General features: G+C 38.0%; 3 protein-coding genes across 3 annotated transcripts in view; all 3 read right to left on the minus strand.

Moving 5' to 3' along the window:
* Nucleotides 1-2,429: 2,429 nt before the first annotated feature.
* Nucleotides 2,430-5,581, minus strand: LOC145494841 (uncharacterized). Its single transcript, XM_081474419.1, has 4 exons — nucleotides 5,570-5,581; nucleotides 5,044-5,186; nucleotides 4,357-4,482; nucleotides 2,430-4,033 (listed from the first exon to the last, which is right to left on the minus strand). Exons 2-4 carry the CDS (start codon nucleotides 5,148-5,150, stop codon nucleotides 3,928-3,930), a joined length of 339 nt encoding a protein of 112 aa, XP_081330545.1. The 5' UTR covers nucleotides 5,151-5,186; nucleotides 5,570-5,581; the 3' UTR covers nucleotides 2,430-3,927.
* Nucleotides 5,582-12,675: 7,094 nt separating this feature from the next.
* Nucleotides 12,676-15,706, minus strand: LOC145494829 (uncharacterized). The gene has a single exon (XM_081474404.1). It carries the CDS (start codon nucleotides 15,698-15,700, stop codon nucleotides 15,146-15,148), a length of 555 nt encoding a protein of 184 aa, XP_081330530.1. The 5' UTR covers nucleotides 15,701-15,706; the 3' UTR covers nucleotides 12,676-15,145.
* Nucleotides 15,707-15,859: 153 nt separating this feature from the next.
* The window catches only part of LOC145494698 (uncharacterized), a 43,240-nt gene continuing 38,745 nt past the window's right edge, over nucleotides 15,860-20,354 (minus strand). The window contains exon 12 of the mRNA XM_081474257.1: nucleotides 15,860-16,537. Coding sequence (XP_081330383.1) covers nucleotides 15,860-16,537 — 678 coding nt within the window. The remainder of the gene's footprint in view (nucleotides 16,538-20,354) is intronic.

Raw genomic sequence — 20,354 nt, forward strand, 5'->3', positions numbered from 1 at the left:
AGTGGAAGCTTGGGTCTGGTCGCCGACAAATCTAAAAAAAACAAAAAAAACCCAAAAAAAAACGGGTAAACCATGGACCGCGCTCGGCCCATGGCCGCGCGGTTAAAAGGTGCCAGGCGTCGCAGAGTGTTCTCCCCCGCAGGTATAACAAAACACTTAATGGCTCGTCCTGCGGGAAACAGTGAATTTTGTTTCCCCTCGACCTCAAGGTTCCCCTGGGCTTCGCCTCAGGGGAACATTGAGGGTCTCAGGGAAACAAAACTCACTGTTTCCCTTGGGACCAGTCATTAAATGTATATTAATTAATTAATTAGGCTTGCGGCAAGGGGGGTAGGACGGGGTAGGTACTTGTGAGCACTACGTAAAATGTCTGAGAAATGTATCTACGTTTTTTCTTCCATTTACTTCAAAAAGCTATATATTTGTTTCAGAATGCCTCTTGCTCTCCTTGTGGTACTTTTCTATTGAGAACAAAACCAATATTTGCTCTAAATGCATGCGCAGATTAATAAGCGTTAGTGTCAACTACATATCAGGTGGAAGATACATTTCATACAAGATCACACACCAACGTTGAGCGATTTTCCTTGTGATAGAACCCTAATAAGCTATACGCATGCGTTCTAGCATCGTTAGCGCAATACAAGAATGCTGCTGTGACTGCTAACTTGGTTCAAGAAATATCATCTGTTGTTTCCAAACTACACTAGTGCGTTTATTTCGTCTTTTAATTGTCTCTATCAAAGAGACCAAAATGTTCATACCCGCAGCCGAAACTCTCCCGAGTAAGCGGCATTAAAACTTGTCAAATATTGTCCAAAAAAACCCAGGAAACTGCTCAAATATTGCTGCAGACTCCGTGGCACCTACTGAAAGTATAAATTGTATCAGTCTCTTAGGGGAATAGTTCACCGATGAACGATATAATCTCGGTCAAGTAGCGCTGTTTACTTTCAATACCTTTAGTTGAAACGCTTCTCAGGTGTATTAATCGATCTCAATGTGGTTTTATTGTTAACGCCAAAGGTGGCAACCGAACGTGCTGTTCCGTGGCCTCTCGCGTTTCGGGCGATCATCTACTCCTCTGCGCGACATCGTCATGTAAAGCAAAATGGTGAAACATATTCATCATATTGGTTTCTACAGGAAAGCTGGGTTGTTAGAACAGAAGGCTCAAGTAAAAAGAATCGAAATCGTACGAGTTGTTGGCAGATTCCATCTTATCCTTCAAATAAGTTGTTGCTGAGTTAGTTCAAGAGAGGTGAATTATTGTTTTTCTGGGAAATGTTTCTCATTCGTGCATTCCTGGATGTTTAGATGTTTGACAATGGCGTCATCCGTCACGAACTCAATGGAGCTGGAGTAGCGGGAGACTACAATCGAACGACTACGTGTGAAGAAACCCGCGTTATTTAATTAATACAAAAACTCCATTCTCAGCCTTTCATAAATCATTATTCGAGTTCAGTGGCTCAGAGCCACTTTGATTATCAAAACAGTGCCCATAATTTTGGAATCTAACGACCTACAACTGTTTTTTCTTTTTCACTCTAAGCCTCGCGTCTCTCAAGTTTTGTATCTGCACTTTTCATTACAATCATGACCATCGCTCCTCAAAATTGTCTGTTAAGTTCAGTAATCTGGAAATGGTGAGCTAATACAGGTGTGTTAGCTGACGCACATTTAGCGAAGGAGTTCAGGCACAGGATCACCAGTTGAAAGAGTGATGCTAGTCAAGGCTTTATTGAAGAAATCTCACTGATTATAACTGACACAGTCAGCGCGATAAGAAGTTGAATTTTCTGCTGCATGCAAGGTGAAATTAAATACCTTATGTTCATCTGACCTACTACCTTTCTGTCTCTTTCTGTTCCAAAAGATCTTTGTAGGAGAAAATTCTGCATTTTCGGAAAACCCTCATCAGTTTTTAGCACTGTAGGAGAAATGAAGCCACGAAATCTAGATTTTCTAACTATCCTTTTTTCCAACTGCAATCTTAACCGTTTTTATTATATCCGTCAGTTACTAAGCGCGATGGGATTAGTCTATCTAGCGGACCGTATTCTTGCCAAAATGTTTCGTAATTTATCGCGTAGTATTCTTAACGTTCATGCAAGTAAAAGTTTCAGACTTTCTTTTACCTTAAATTGTGTATTCAAAAGCGCTTACGACTTAACAATGATTTGAAATTGACTCGTTTTAAAGCACAGAGTAGAGATATAATGAATATCTTACCAACCTCGTCATCTCGGTCCGTACTGTAACTTACGGATCCTCCATAACTTACGGTACGGACCTCGAACTCGGTTAGTAAGAGGTATATGTGTTGGTTAATATAATCATTCAAGATCTTTGCCGTAATATTCTTTACGGGCAGTTTACCAGTTGGGGAAAAGACTTTATAATTGTCACCCGCCCTCGTTGCGCCAGGGGACGCATAAGGACCTCTATAATAAATAATATATAGATTTAGCCAAGCCTAAAAGCGGAGCTCGTCAGTTATTTTTTGGAATGTTGTTACTGATGAAAATAATCCAACATGTACGTGTGTGTGAAGTAAACTGCGAGCGATTTTATAGTTTCAGCCCGAACTAGGATTACATCAGCAGATCGAGGTGTAAGATGGTGTGATGATGAAAATAGAGCCATGATTTCAAGCATTTCAGGGGAGCCACCAAAAATGTTGATCACATGACAGAACTGTCTTCTGTGCTTTTTGGTGGCATTTCCTGTTCTTTCTTATTGAGAAAGACAAGACATTGTTATTAATCATTATATTCTTTCTTAGTTAACATGGGGACTCCCGCACAAAAGAAGTTTACACATTTTTGTTGTTGTTGTGGGGTATGACTGAAATGCAGTGGTTACAATATACTCAGTCCCCAAATTTCTACCAAATGAAATCTCACAAAAATACCAAAGTAGTATACATATGTAAAAAGTTAAAAAGTTTTGTTTTCTAACTTGATCCCCAAAGATAGTTAGCTATCCTCATTTTTGTATGGAGTCTCCTTCTGCTGAAAGGGTTTGCACCATCTCTCAAAGTACAAGTATAAGCAAAATCACTCTGGCATGAACGATAAATATGATATTTTGTTGCTGATCGTGAATACTTGCATTGGCTTCTGATAATAATTTTTTTTTCAATTCCAATGTGATTTGTTCTTTTTCTCCACTGAGATTGTGGACTACAGGAGCTGTTATTGGGTTCCATTAATTAATTTTGCTATGATTAAATTATACCAAGAATTATAAGTAAGCTATAAGTAAGTTATATTATGTACGTGTATTTTGTCTGCACTACACAACCAAACACACTAAAAGATTATGAGGCATAGGTACATTTGTGAGAAAAAGCCAGCATATTAAAGATATGTTTTGATTGACACATAAATTAAAGATAATTTACAGCCAAATGAATAAACAATACATCAATAGTATCCTGCATGCACCAAAGCTGGACATGGGGTTATAAGGCAATCATTTAAACAACATATTGAAATAATTTATAAATTAGAGAACACTATTTGTACAACACTAGGGAACAAATTAACCTTATTGGACATTGCAAATGGCAAGGCTGTCGGTAGAATGTCACAAATTTCTCAACTCTTTCTTTCTACAAAAAATACTAATCCTGCAACTTTGTTTAAGACTCAGTTCTCCATTTCGTGTTGGCAAAATATTAATTTATGCCATGCCCAATGTAGGTTATCACAAAATTGATTTAAGAGCAACATAAACCAAGCACAATAAATATCATTTCTAAGCCAAAAAAGCAATTATTTAAATAAACCATGACATGATGAGTAAATGATCTCTAAGAAAAACTGATTAATTTAACAGACACTATAAATAATTAGTTAATACATTTATCATAGGTGTTTCTTAATAATGTAATACAGTTTATCTGTCACAATGTTGCAGCTACAGTTGTATGATATTACTACACACAGTATGGGTTGCAGAACTCAACTTCCAAGTCAATTTGTTAAATGAACTTAGTGCAGAAATTATTAAGGCATCAAGTTGTCTGTGAATATAGAGAAACCAAACGAAGCATTACAATCTTAAGGAATAAATTATTGAACTCTTTTACATGTATGTACAATGTATGTTCCATTAATATTGGGGATCTCTCAGAAGCTGCATCTATGATGATTTAATTTGCTCCCATTGCATTTTTTTATGGAACTTTTCACACATTAATATCTCTGTCATGACAGTGGTCTCTGTCTTCTACAACAATTAGTAAACAAGAAAAATACACTCAGTAAGATATTGTTTACAATAAAAATCAATCCCTATAAGCAATCATAAGGACCTTGAATTTATATTTCTTTAGAAATATCTCACCTGGCCATGGTTGCTTTGAAAATCTTTGATGTTTTAATCCACGCTGTCCATGTGTACACTGTACGTGTATTGACTGACAGGAACAGGGATGTAATCATACTGTATTTTGCTGCTACTTGAACACCACTGAACATACAAAGACATATCAATTATAATTTGTCACCAACAGATGACATTCCTTTCATTGATATACAGTGTACTTCATTGCTAGTTGTTTACGGAGTGTCTACAGTAATGAATCAAATGCTAGGGGGATGGTACCAAAACTTTTACAGTGGCAGTTCTGCCCTGAGATGCAAAGCAAACATATATAACTGTTATGAACTTGGCGACTTGCTTTTGAGCGCACATGCAATATGCTTTAAACAAGAAACTGGAACATTGCAGTACAACAATATGTACAGTCCCAATCAAAGGGCCATTCAGGCTGTTTGGTTGTACATATAACTGAAAATCAGACTTTGTCAGGATAAATACTGATGTTCTTGCTGACTTAATCTGAGTGTGCAGTTACAGAAGATATTCACACCCAACACCCATTCATGGCCAGTTATTAGAAATTCTGAAGTAACAGGAGGAGGGAGCTCTTATCGAAAAAAACCTCCATGTGGGGTATGAATCTTTTCTTGAAGAAAACAATGTCAGAGAAATCATTAATTACAAAATATGCTTTAAGATATATCTTACCTGGTAAGGCCAACTTTCAGAAAGTTTTGTAATCTAGACTGGCTGGCCAGTTCATACATTTGACAAGTTGACACTGGGCATGTTTGTAAATTTGTGCGCTTCAACATCACATTGTAATGTATATGTAGTAGCGTAACGGTCAACTGAAAACAGCACACCAACAGATGACTATTAAAATTAATTTACAGAACATATTGGCAGCTAAATCATAACAAGTAACAAATCGAGGATGAGCTATTTACATGTACAGGTAACAGCCCTCACCTCAGAACTGTCATAGATATAATATATTTTCAAACTCGCTGAAATTTCAGATTATTCAATATCAACACGCACGTACATCTTTAACAGTGTGTTTGCTTTACATTCACTTTACACACAACCGGTATCCACCATAGGCAGACTTTTAAGTTTGCCTTTGAAAATAAATTGCATCAACTTATGCATCTTTCATTACCTATTCTTGTGACGAAATGACACAAAATCCAAGTACAAGAAGTCATAAGCATAAAACTAACTTAATTACCTGGTAATGCCTACAGCACCTCTTACTGTCTGCATATGCCGTCCATAAACTGGTACTGCCTGGACAATACTCATTATTTTTCTGATCACATCTTTTAAAATGTCACTGTTATATAATTTGTCCTGAAAAGGCAAATGCATGAAATGTTATGCCTTTGGCACTCACCACATACCTTTACATGATTTACAATGTACACCACGTCATGATCGACATTCACAATTCTTTTTACTTTCATTGTAACTTTTTTTGTAACTTTTTGCAGTGTCATTTTCCCTCAGTAATGAAGACAGGACTTCTACATTAGGTGGTAATTCTCTATGAATTCACAGGGAGTGATAACAATTAAATGGTGACTAACTTTAGCAAAGGAGGCATTCAAATGTCAGATTTTAATGTTAAGTTCATAACTTTACATTTCTCTGTGTGTATATATATATATATATATATATATATATATATATAAACTTCTTGAACTTGAACAGAATAAATTTATAGAGCGCTCGACTCTGAGAGGAGCAGTGTAGATAATAAACAATGGTAGCAAGACTTCAATTCATCGTTTTATTGCGACAACGCTGTTTCGTATGGTCAAAGGATGACCACACTCATCAGGCAATATCAACGAATGACCGTTAAATTTCACAAACTGGCAATTAAAAGCTAACTTTAGGTTGCTATGAGATATAAAAACAGTTGCTATGATATGGAAAAACAGATGCTATATAACATTGAAACACTGGCAATAAAATTTAAAAAAAAATAATACTAATAAAAAGTAAAATAAGAATAAAAAAATGAAGCGGTTGCTATGGGATTTAAAATCTGAATTCTCGTGTTGATAAAAGATTGCGTTACTTGCTCACAAAGTTCTTGAGTGGGTATCTGTTTCTGGGGGGGCACGCACTTGCTAGTTCGTTTCGCTTGTTCAAAGTACACAAACTCTTCTTACAGATGATCACGAATTTTTCAAAAAGACATACATTACATTTGTTAGTAATGTTGCTATAAGGTCGGCACTGCTTAATGATTCTCCACTTGATGGTAAAACGTTTGTTGTTGTCTTTGAGTGTCCAAATATGTTTAGATAGCTCAGTTTCTTTTCTCTTGTTTTGGTGTGGAAAGGATGCTGTGTGATTCCTGTAGCGTTCTTTAAAATTTGTGGCGAGGCCCACGTATGATTCTGATGACGTTTGTGTTGTGATTGTGGCTTGGTAAACTACATTTTGTGTGAGGCATTTTCCGTCCTGAACTTTCTGAACTTTTTCCCCTCACCTGTAATAGGATGACTAATATGAATTGCAATTCACAACCAACACCAACATCAGGTTATACTGTATACACATGTATATTTTGTTGTCTTTTGTTATCATAAAAAATAATAATAAACCTTTAAAACCCTCCATAAAGTTCACACTCATTATAACACTGCTACATGTAGTGCTGTTTAACTGGAAAACAATTTAACTGAGACTGTTGAAACAGCTCTGTCAAAATTGAAAGGCCGCGTGCAAGAACGTCCCCTAGATTTTTCGGCCATTTTTGAAAGTGTGTAAAACTAGCTGAATTTTGGCATGTGGGCTTCGTTTCAGCTGAGAAACATTACTCTGAAGTTTTTTTCGCTGGGTTACTTTTCGTTCTCGAGAAATAACATATGCAAAAAAGGCACACAGGTTGGAAAAACCGAGTGGTTTATTGCATACGCAATATCTCGAGCACGAAGCGAACTTTAGCGCGAAAACTACGGGACATTGCTTAACATACCTGAACGAAGCTGCATGCGAAATTTGGAGCGTTTTCGACAAAGTTCACCTTTGATTAAAATACCTGACGCCCTTTTCCCGCCGAGTCCTTCAAATAAACGAAGCCGGGCCTTTGTTATGATAAACAGAGCCGATCCTTTGTTATAATAGCCAAGCCAAGCCTTTGTTATAAGTCGAAGTCTCGCCTCGGTTTATTATAACAAAGGATCGGCCCGCCGCGACCGCAAGGACTTTGATTTTACTTAGAAACCAGCAAAATGTCAATTTCACGCAGCTTATATAAGCTCAAATTTGTTGATTTCAGGTCAAAAGTGCTTAAAATGTTGACTCATGTTAACGCGCGACGGCAAGGATGTTGATTTCTCTTAGAAAGCAGCAAAATGTCAATTTTACGCAACGTAAAAGCTCAAAAATGTCGATTTTAGGTCAAAAAAGGTTTAAATGTTGATTTCATGTTAGCCCGTGACGGTAGGGATGTTGATTTCACTTAGAAAACAGCAAAATGTTAATTTTACGCAGCGTATAAACTCAAAAATGTTGATTTTAGGTCTAAATAGGTAAAAATGCTGATTTCACGTTAACACGTGACGGCAAGGATGTTGATTTCACTTAGAAAACAGCGAAATGTTAATTTCACGCAACGTATAAGCTCAAAAATGTCAATTTCAGGTCTAAATAGGTAAAAATGCTGATTTCACGTTAACGCGTGACGGCAAGGATGTTGATTTCACTTAGAAAACAGCAAAATGTTAATTTCACGCAACTTATAAGCTAAAAATTGTTAATTTCAGGTCTAAATAAGTAAAAATGCTGATTTCACGTTAACGCGTGACGGCAAGGATGTTGATTTCACTTAGAAAACAGCGAAATGTTAATTTCACGCAACTTATGAGCTAAAAATTGTTGATCTCAGGTCTAAATAGGTAAAAGTGCCGATTTCACGTTAAAGTGCCACTGAAACGAAATTTTCATACTCTCTTTTATTATCCCAATCTGTAGTTTCAAACGTGCTTAAAGTAATGGTGAACTTTATTTCTGTCAAATCCTAACGGAAAGTGCTTTTTTTAGCTGTTGAAATCGACTTTTTGGAGCAAAACTGTGTCCGGGCTCTGGTACCGAGTTTAAGGACCTTGTGACGTCACTGGTTGTATTCACGCAAGTAGCGCTGTAAATTCTCTCTTGTTTTTACTTGATTTATTCAAGTTTATTCTTCATATTGTCGATACCTACTAGTTTTCTACCTTGTAATTTCTGTCCAGCCTTGACAGGAAATACAGATCGTAAACGTTGGACGGCGCCAGAGAGTGTAGATTCACCAAAATAAATGCTACAGATTAGAACAGCTAAGTATACTTTCCGAACATCTTGAGTACTCGATTGGAGATTTCGAAGACGAGTGTGGCAACTTTTATATCACGTCCTGAAGCCTAAACACGATATTTCGTCGTCTGTTTTCAGCCTGGTTCTGAAATTTGGATTCTCACGTTTATCTAAGGTCTATTAACAAGGTTCGAATATATCCTCGGCAACTTTACTGCGTTAAAAGCCGTAAGTGCACCAGCCATCCACACAATCACGAAGTTATTAACGGTCCACAAGCTTTGAGTCGAGCACTTCTTTGCACGCAGAGGGCATCTTTTTATGATACTAATAAGTGAGAGTTCTTGTGGTGGACAAAATGTATCTTTGAAAATTGTGATCCGCAGCAGGGTTTGCTTTATCGCCGCATACGTATCAGTGTAAACAAAGCGGGAATTTCGCTTCTCTTTTACACGTATCTCCCAATTGCAATATTTCACGGCCGATGGATTACTTTGAGTTCTTTAGCACATACTTATGTCTATGATCTTCATTTAATAGTATCCAAGTTCAAAACAGTTCGCTAAAACGTCACTAGTTTACACTCCTTTCGAAGGTTCCTTAAACAGAATTTTAACTAATTTGCATATATGACCTTTCGCCGCCGACATTGTCACGCTTTCTCTCGTTTCCTGAAAACATACCTGTGGGGTCATGGCAGCTTAGTTGACCTTTATAGTTTAAATTCGTTCCATGATATAAAAGAAGAGGGTTTCTTAAATTGTTGCTGTTGTGATAACTTGTAGGATGTAGCAGATACAACTGGACTAGAGGTCACTGTGGCACAATCTCGTCCGCTGTGAAACTCACAATGCGTCCGGTTTCCTCGTTGTTGCTGCGATTTGTGCAGCAGCAGTCCGGATAATATTTTCAAGAGCCGATTTCTCTTGTTTTCATGTCTTTTTTACTTTATGAGTGTAGATATTGTTTAATTGAGTGCTGGCCATTTCACCAAGAGTCCCGATCATTTTGCGATCTAAGAACTCCCACTCGTTTGCTTGCTTACATAAAATATCCTGCAAATATCCAATTAAATAGACTGGAAAGCCCCAGGATCGTCTCTCGACCTCTTCATGTCTAAGGCTACTATTATTATCTGCTTTACAGCTCTGAGATGTCCTTAAGATGTTTTTTGGGGGGCTTCGAACAGTAATCTCTTCTCCCATAATCACTCTAAATTTTCAGCGCAGCATGAGAGTAATACAACCAGTGACGTCACTAGGCTGTTTTGACCGCGCCAAAATGGCCGCCAATTTTGGGCCTAACCAGCAATCTTCGAACGGCTGAAAAAGCAGTTTTCGCTTACCGTATGCGAAAAAAAAGTTTGCAGTGTTTCCAAGTAAGGTTGAAACTTTATTACTAAGCAAAAATCTCACGTACAAAAATTTCGTTTCAGTGGCACTTTAACGCGTGACGGCAAGGATGTTGATTTCACTTAGAAAACAGCGAAATGTTAATTTCACGCAACTTATGAGCTAAAAATTGTTAATTTCAGGTCTAAATAGGTAAAAATGTTGATTTCACGTAACGCGGGACGGAAAAGATGTTGATTTCACTTAGAAAACAGCAAAAAGTTAATTTCACGCAACGTATAAGCTCAAAAATGTTGATTTCAGGTTTAAATAGGTAAAATATGGCGGCCGGAAAATAGTGTTAACATATGGAACTTACTTTGGTTATCTGGGACAATGATTATCTGCACTGAACAAATAACATCAAATAAGCACTTTTCCAAATACAGCAACGTCTTAAATGGCTAAAAATCACGAGATAAATACATATTTTTCGACAAACGCGATCGTAGCTTTATGTCACGCACCGCCTAACAGATTAACAAATTAACCCTTCTGCGCAACGTACGGGTCTCCATACATCTGCATGTCCGCTGATCCCAGAAGTTCAAAACACTACAAATCATGCCGATATGAAATAAAATCAACACAACCTGGATCACAGATCTATGTTACAATCGATCGCTACTTGTTGGCCATTATTACCTTTAAATGAAAAAAGCCGAAACAATCTAGTTACCAGTTCGAGAAACGCGAGCAGAACGTGATCGCAATGCATGCCGGGAAGGGTCTTTACACCTCGTGCGCGGGAAAACATGGCGGTCGATACAAGACAAATTTTATAAGCCAAACTTTGACACTAGCAACACTTGGCAAATGGGCCACAACTCACGAGAGGGTATTTTTCTTGGGCAAGAACTGCTCTTGGACTTTGCTGCCTGGCTCGATCTGACTTCGAACGCCGATAACACGATTACGGTATATCAGCTACCTTCGAAGTTTCAGAACACATTTTGATTCTTTAAAACGTGCTGACGACTTACGGGTTTATCGAGGCTTTATGATGCCTCTCAACCACCAGGCAGGCACACAAGGTACTTTAACACTATGCTTAAGATATTAGTTGACAGAGCTCTAATGCGGCACATCTCTTTTTCGTTCGATGGTATTTCGTTTGCCGCTCGATCGATTCACGTGTTGTGTTTACGTCACAATAACCGATGTAAACAATCTGTTCCCAGATTTCCGCTCTATATACTATTTTCCTTTGACTTTAAGACAGCTAAGATTCAGTGGAATACACTATAAACAGTCTGCCTGTTTTCTGTTCAACAAAATAATGTTTCTTTTGTTTTTTGTTCGACAAAAGATCTCCAAAAGATGCCGCTTGGAAAACTGAGCTTTTTGCATACGTTATTTCTCGAGAACGAAGAGCGCCCCAGCCAAAAAAAATTCAGAGCAATGTTTCTCAGGTACAACGAAGCCTACATGCCAAAATTCAGCTATCTTTGAACACTTTCAAAATGCCCGAAAAATCTAGGGGACGTTCTTGCACGCGGCCTTTCAATTGTTTCTAATAATTTAAAAATACTTAACACTGCAATGAATCTAATTCTTTACTTGAAAATTATTGTCCCGTAATGCCTATGGGCCAATTACCGGCCTGCTAAAAGGTCCTAAAACAAAGCAAAAGGAAATTAAGAAAACCACTGCTTTTTTCCTGAAAATTGTATCAACTGAAAACGATGATTGAACACTCTGAGAGTGCATTCTATTACCCTGATGAGATAAAATTTTATGAGAATAGAGAATTCACAAAGTTATATCACAAACGAATTGGTACTGGGCAGGACAAAGGAAACAGCCAGGAAGAAACTGAAACTTTCTTCGATGAGCAAAAAAGTAAAGCACAACAAAGAAAACAGTCAGTGACATTCGGTTAATCAGTTAGTCAATCAAAAAATTAGTGTGAGGAAGAGAGCAGAGAGAGGGGGTCAGTGGCGCGAGGAATGCACTCTCACCAACTAAATTTTGAATGTATAAATGTAAAAGTTATTTTTATTACCAAAAAATGGTCAGGACAAGGACTTGTACGCCCTAAATTTTTTCTAAGTATGTAAATGTCATTTTCACTCTTCATTACCGAGTAAAGCTCTTAGCATTTTTTTTTTAATCAGTACTATCTCACTTTTATGGAACATTTCCATAAGTGTAAATACCACACTGGGGAATAATATCTCATAAGGAAAATAGGGGCCATGTACCCCCAACCAAAAGTAGTGGCACTAATAAAATAAAATAGAAATCAAAATCGAAGTAGAGTTTTATTCGCCGACAGGATTTACATGCATAATTGTCTACTCGACATTGCGACTACAAGCATTTCACCAAACCGAACTAACTGGACAACCACAAAATAAAACGAGGAAATCTACATTATAAACACAATATGCATATCATTACAGCTGAGTATCAAACAGCAAATCCCTTCTCAATGAAGGATGACCGAATAAAAGAAAGGATGAAGAAAATTCGTTTAAGCTTGCAGTGTTAAAGTTTAACAATTATTCAGGCTTAAGCATAGATTTGAATATCACAGTGTGTATTTTTGCCGACGGCCTTAATTTAGCTTTGCAGTCATTTTATCGGCGGTAGCTTTACCAGTCTTCAACCAAATTAACCTGGAAATCCCCCCCCCCCCCCCCAAGCATCCGCCAAACCGAATAAGTTGAACTAACAAAACGAGGAAATACTTTGTAGTCACAAGATGTAAATATTCACATGGGAACGTCAAAAGTAAATTTAGCAAATCCTGTTCGCTTCGGCTTAAAATGGTTTGTTGACCTATCTTGGTTTAAGAAATTTTTGTAGTCTAGGAAGCGGTTGTGCCAACTAACACAGAGAAAACTTCAAAACTCGCCCGGCAGTGTTTACAAAAGCAATTTTTTTTTAAACGTGACGACGAAACTCGAGACAAAACTTGATTTGTTTACAATGTGCAACTTACAACAACCTCCACAAAGCCACTCACGCGTTATTGTTATGAGCGAAATTAAAACTATGTAATTTATAAAATGCCTCACAGCATGGCTTCAAATAAGGAAGACTTTAAAAAGGATTCCTATTGAAAATAAGCTTATCTCGCCGAGGCAACTTCATAATTTCCATAGCAAACGCCACAACAAAAGTCACTTACCTCAAGGCAGAAACTTGCAGAAACTTTCTTCCAGGCAGAAACTTGCAGCAAAAGTTGTGAAGACTGAACCGAACTGATCTAATCTTTTCGATAGCTCAACGAATCAACCACTTTTTTCCGCTGTGTTTTCTGTTTTGCAATTACTCTAAACACACAGTTCTCAAGTTCGTCACCTGATTTTAATCATGTGACTTTTCTTGCTCGGCGGCACAGCATCTCGACGCGCGAATTAACTTGAGCACTTCTGTAGTCGTCGGGTATTTCGTCTCCTTTCTATAGTCCTCGTTAGCTTTGCTTCACGGCATTGTTCCGTATTATTTCATCCCCTTTCTCTAGTCCTTGACTCGCTATAATTCACGGCATTGTTCAGTATTGTTTCGCCTCCTTCCCCAGCGCTGGCCCGCTCTCTTTCACGATCTTCTTCGCTACTTCTTTGCCTGTAGATTCTTGCTTTCTGTTTCTGTTTTATACTTCAGTGCAACCCCATCTTAAAAACGTTAGATCAACCTCCGCTATCATTTGTTGACATGACAAATAGAAATGAGTTTTCTTTTCTTTAAAAATCTCGCCATAAAAGATGGCATTCCTCGGTTCCCCAGGTTGGGTTACCTCGAAGCTCCTCTCCCCCTCCCCCAGAGTCTGTACGGACGGCGTTCGGTCGCTCGTACGGTGACGTCATAACCAAATTTTCTCGGCTTGATAAGTTTACCAAAATTTCTAAGGAATGGGGCTCTGCTCGCGCGCCTTCGGCGCGCGGGAGCTCCGCTATAAATGAAACTCACGTTAAAATCCTCATAAGTTTTTGTCCTCATAAAACAAATAAATACACTTTCAAAAAATTTGAAAGCTGTTGACTTAGAAGGCCAAAATCGGTAGCAATTGGTTAAATCTTTTCTTCCCATCAGATCGACACGTTAAATTCACACAGTGATTTCGAAAGATTACAGCTTATAACTTGCAATGGCGGAAGGGCATTGGCACAATATTTTCTATAGTTGGTTGATACCGTGTATTTTTATGTTTAATCCTATTTAAACCGAGCAAGGGCCATAATCTGGCAGGAGACCGCATGTACACGGCCTTCGCCTCTCCGTATCTTGTATTGTACCAATTTGCATATACTAATACAAATGCTGCAATCTGATGGCTGGGGTGGCGCTCGTTGAGCAAAACACGTCGACTAATATCTGAAGTTTGGGAACACACAGAGCCATAAAACTTGGAGAACTGTCTCCTTTGTTTGTCTCCTATAACATCACTGTTTCTTGACTTTATCCACTAAATGGTTTTCGATTTAATTTTTATCGCGAGACAGGGAAAATGATCTACATGTATTCAGTTGTTTAGAAATGCAACTGTTTTTTTAAAGTTAATATGGATTTTCAAAATCAAACTACAAATTACAATTGTTATAAAGATTAAGGCTATTTTAATTACAAACACTGGATGCACATGGAAATAAGTGCAACTGAGATATGTCTAGGTCATCTAAAAAAGAACTGGTCATAAAATTTGACCTCGACCCGTAAATTAGGCCACCTCGTCGATACTGCCAATAACAAACTTCCACTGTAATTTAAACCTGACTAAAATATTAAGATTAATCAAGAAGCCAAGACGCTTAGATTCACTACAGCATTTCCAGTTGTACACTGCCAATACACATTGTACTACAGTAACTAAAAGGGGATTTGTCTTCAAAAAATAATTATTGTGTACAATGCCTTATTCTCTGCTAACGTAATCTTCTCCAATTCCCTGCTCGTTATGTCGTGCAGCAGTCGCTCGTACATTTTGCTGGCGACGCGTGCGTAAAATTGTGAACCGTTCTAGCGAGCTAGAAATTTTAGTTGGCTTTTTAATACCGACGACGGCCGAAGTCAGGAATAAACTGGAGGGTTTTCAAACTGCAGAATTAATTATTTGGTTTAGTGTAATTGTAGGGCCGCTTTTCGTCCATAGGATTATTTTATAAACCGCTAGGGATAGATATTTCTGCTCTTGCGCGATCAAAAGAAGCGTCTGTAATGAACTTCTTTCCTTTCGCGGTTTCTTGCAAAGTAACGGCCTTCACCCCAACGAGTCTCTCATTTGACTTGAGGAATTCTTCAATTTCTGTTTCTTCGTTCGATTCAGCCAAATAAGCTGCATCTTTTCCATCCAGTGTAATAAAGTTGTCGTCAGCTCCAAGCTCGACAAACTTTTTTACAACTTGCATCTTACCACGGATCGCTGTAACGTGCAAAGGAGTGAAACCTTCAGCATCTCGGCAATTGATATCTACTCCATGTTCCACAAGTAGTTCCACAAGCTGGGTGTCTTGTTTTTCATACGTTTTATGCAGCAATGTATTTCCTTGCACCTCTTTATACAAAGCGTGTGCTTCAGTATTCATTTCCTCTCTGGTGCTTTCAGGAGGATTCTCTCTCCACTCAGATTTAAGAACAGTTCCGAAGTCTGCTACGTCAAGGTTGCCCCCTTTAGTCCGTTTCAGAAATAAACCCAGTAAAGATTTCTCCACCATGACAAAATGCTAGGCTGGTCTTCCCTTGTTTTGTCGCGAACAAGGTAAAATCTCCCCTTCGGATCCTGCTTGGATCACATATTGACATCAACATTGCTTTCAAGCGAAAGTTTGACCACGTGTTCATGTCTATTCTGGACTGCTAAATAAAGTGGCGTTTTATCTGTTGACCTTGCATTCTGACTCAATAAGTAGCTTCGAAACGCTGAAATATCCCTGACGTGCACTGTTATGCAGAGGTGTGTCTCCTGTCTCATCTTCAATGTTTGTATTAGCTCCGTACAGTAAAAAAATGTGAGTAGCCATGTAGTTGTTCCAATCAGCCGCTAACCCCAAAGGAGCTAATTTGTCACCAGTTCTTTGAACATTTACGTCAGCTCCAAGGTTAACGAGGGTCTTGATAAACTGATTTGACGATGACAGACTCGCCACAACCAAAGGCGTACGATTGCTTTTTGCCGGGATATTGATATCTATACCCTCATTTAGAACAAGCTCCACAGCCTTTTCCGCGTCATCATTCCAATGACACAAGTGAAGCTCTGCTAGTGAGTTGTATATCTCGACCATGTCCTCGTAAAGCTTCTCTATATCAGCATGCCCTTTCTGTTTCTTGTCCAGACTAGCGAGGATATCAACTGCAGTCTTTCCGGGAAAACACTTGGCGTTGCTTCCCGTTTTCTCGAAGTTCATCTCATTTACAAAGTTACCAAGAAGGCCGTGAGCTTTGAAAACCGTGCTATAGTTCCCTTCAATTACAGCCGCCTGTAACAAATTGAAGCCTGATCGTCTATCCACATGCAAGAAAGCGTTCCGTGAAAGTGACTTCAGGCTGACCTGAAATGAAAAGGTAAAACTTGTGAAGATAATATAACAAAGGTGATTTGAAATTACAAACATTATTGGCGATTTAACTAAATGACTTTCTGCCATAATTATCTTATATCCGAGGCGTTTCGACTGTGCACGAGGGCATTTTACCGGTTACCAACCACTCTGTTACCGTGTGGTGGACACGAAGATTCATCCTATATTTTCCTTTCAGGTTTAAGAATATTTGAGACAATTTAAACTTGACATTCATCTCCCTCCAATAATTAAAGAGCTCTGTGAGCCAAGCTGTGAATGTGGTATTATATTATAGTTGAAATATGTGTTGTTATAGGCGAAAATTTAAATTTATCCGTTAACTCAACAACGACAATTTGTTTTAACTTTCTAGGTGAGAGTAAAATCTGTAAAAATGAAGTCTTCCAAGTGGTTGACAAAGGCCCGGGGGAGGGGGACACTTCCATATAAAAAGAACAGGGGTGCTCGCCAGAAATTTTGAAAAGAGCCCTTAGAGGTACCAAGATCCTATTTTGTGGGCGTGGCTTCAATTTTTTTTAACCCTTAAGAGGTACCAGTTCTAAGACAACACATTAATTGACACTTTCATATTTTTAAGTGTTAAACACGAATACTTCGAATACCTCAAATACCTTCTACTCGTAAAGTTGATAATCAAGTATCTCCTGTCATATTTTTTTTGGCTCAATACCCTAAAAGGTACCCCAAAAGCTCCCGAAAAGGCACGACGAGCACCCCAGTCCTTTTATATGGGAGTCTCTACCTTGAGGCCGAAGATGCATTAAAAATTGTAAACAAAGTGTAGAAAAGGGTTTTTACAATATTTTAATTGTTGTACCATATTTGTATAACTTTGTTGGAAATATGTATGTTTTCACGACTTTTCGTCTACTTCCAGCTTTCTTTTAATAAATACAAACGAGATTTTGAGCAAAGACTCTGTAACAGAGGCTATCCCACGGCGCTCGTTCATAAAATCTTGACTGAAGTTCAGTTCTCAGACAGAACAGAAGCTCTTCGTAACAAAACAAAGAAGGCAAAAGAAATTTTACCATTTGTTACCACTTATAATCCGGCCACACCGAATCTTAAAAAGATTCTCATGAAACACTGGCATACCATTCAACGGCAGCCTAGACTTGCACATATCTTTAACCAGCCACCGATTGTATCTTACAAGAAGGAAAAATCACTCAAGGACATTTTAGTCCGCGCAAAACTTCCTTCAATCGCGCCGCAATCATAAAAAGTTGAAAACAAAGAAGCACTTTCAAAAGGTTTGTTTTCAAAGCAGAAGGAAATTTACATATGATTTTTTTCTGCTAGCAACACGCTCAGCCTGCGTTCACACATTTCTGTCCGCAACTCAACTGAGCCAATAAGCCTAGCCCTTGATCCTTTGCTAAGCGCTCTTCCATTTACACTTCAAACCTTTCAGTTGATCATCACAGCGAACGTAGAAGCTGAGGACTCGTCGACTTTATTTAAATACTTTCCCGCAATGAACATTTTTACTTCCGGTTATAATATGAGATTCTACTTCTGTTCCTTTCTATTGCAGAAAATGGGTGGAGGGTATCGACCCCTTCTGCTTCTCCCTTTTTTTTCCCTCGCTCACTGAAATATTTTTCGCTCGGTAATACTGAAGTTAAAGTTAAATTGACAGGAAAAGAAACCAATAAAGGTATTGTATCCTAGTCACAGATTTGGTAAAATCACTCTATTGAAAAAATGTGTTAATCATGAACGGATTTCAATACATTTATATTGCTAGTACCTCTTGGTGAGGTATAATAGTAAATGATTAAACTAGAAAATCCACATTGTCATTCTAATTTGTGGTGGTTCTCAGTGGGAATATTTTGTATCTTGTTATCTAGTATCATATTGATCATTATAATCACAATACACAAAAATGCAGACCTGCTTACATTCAAAATACAGATCGGCCTGAGTTATGAATATTATTGTTACAACAGATGAGCACTAAGTACACCATGATGACAAAAGTATAACATGTATCAGTATCAACAAACAAGGATATATAATACATCGAAACAAAGTGTGTCATCAAAATAAAGTGCATCTTTGATGGAAATATGATAAGTTTAGTTTAGTTCTTTAGTAATCAAGTACAAGTAGTTTGTACATACACATAAAGCATTTAGTTTTTCTATGTTGGTGATGATACATTGCATTAAGAGTTTTTAATTGACGTGGGATCACCTTTTAACATTTTTATCACAAAATTTTGATTCACCGTTGGCTTTAGTTTGTCAATAATTGCAGTACACTGTAACAGAATCAGTTCATTTCCGAGGAAGTAGTGAGTTCAAAAGTTTGTTTCTTGGCATCCTTCTTCGTTAGTAAAGTACATGGCTGCATTTCTGTGTTTCCGACTCTCTAAAATCATGCAGTTCAGCAAACTCATTTATATGCTTGGGATGCATGGCCTTTGTGCCCTTTTCTAAGAGGTGACTCAAGTTGAAGTGTTTTAAACCAATTTTTAGCAATTTTGCAGTTCTTGATACGTTTGTAAGGAAGTTTGCATTCATCTGCACTTGGCATATTATTTCAATCGTTTTGGTGATGAGATGTTTTCTGGCAAATTGCCAATGAAGCCTTTCAGTTTGTTGCAGATTCTACACATTAAGGGTGTTGTTATCATCCTCTGTCTGTAACTTGAAAATCGTGGTTGGTAGTGAAGGGTTTCAGTTCTTTCCATGCTGCATGTACACAATCACCAAAAATGTTGCATCTACAACCATATGAAAAGTAATCGGTTAGACTCTAAATGGCAACGTGTATGAATGAATTAAAATTAGTAATTTTTATAGCTATTTCTTTGCTCCCCAACCTGCTCTCCCTCTCCTGTCCACTTTCCAAAAAGGTTAGCAACTTACTTAATTGTTCAGTACAGGAAAGGATTAAGGGAGGGAATGTCAGGGAAAGATCCCACCTTCACTCCCTAACATAAACTATGTATTGCTCAATTGAAAGTTTATCTGATATACAAATTCTATAAACATCCTGTCATAGCAACAAGATGTTTATGTTTTCAGTGAATGTTATCAATGATTCAAAAACGTGTCTCAATACATGGAGGTTGCTGTGTTGATTACTGGTGCAATGGAAAATGTACCTTATTCAGATATTGTACAGGGTGTATCATATGATGCATCACAAGTTAATTGGAAAAATGATATATTGACACAACTTTCAAGGAAATGAAGGTAGGCGTATGATTACCATCGTAAGACTCCAGTGTGCCTGCAGATTGGTCAAGTTGTGGTACATTTGTATAAATGTGATCAATCTGTGTGTGGTAGTCAGTGGTCAATTGGTTAATCAATTGTGTGTATCCTAGGTCTGTAATCAGACAATTTTTCACAATTTTTTTGGACACAACAGACCTCGTGGTTCTTGCATTACACGTCCCATCCTATTGCAATCAAGCAGTCGATCTTCTCAACAAACAACACAATCATCAGCACAACCACCATCTCACAATCCACCAATACCTTTGACATCAGAAGTCAAGCCTCCAGACCTCATATCCCTCCTTCCACTACTGACATTGTTACTTCCTGGGAGCTACCTGTTTTCTTGTCACAGTCAACAATACGAGGATGCCATGGGAGCAATGCATGCACAGTTATTTCCCTGTTACTCGCCAAGCCAAATAAACAATTGCTCCAAATTAATAACAGTCAACTTCTGAGTCGCAGCTGGATTGTGGCCTTTATTTCTTGTACGTGGGAATCATTAATTTCCTTCCATAATCCAATTCACCTTGGAGTAGTGG

Source organism: Orbicella franksi, chromosome 8 (genome assembly GCF_964199315.1).
Source record: "Orbicella franksi chromosome 8, jaOrbFran1.1, whole genome shotgun sequence".
Classification (NCBI taxonomy): domain Eukaryota; kingdom Metazoa; phylum Cnidaria; class Anthozoa; order Scleractinia; family Merulinidae; genus Orbicella; species Orbicella franksi.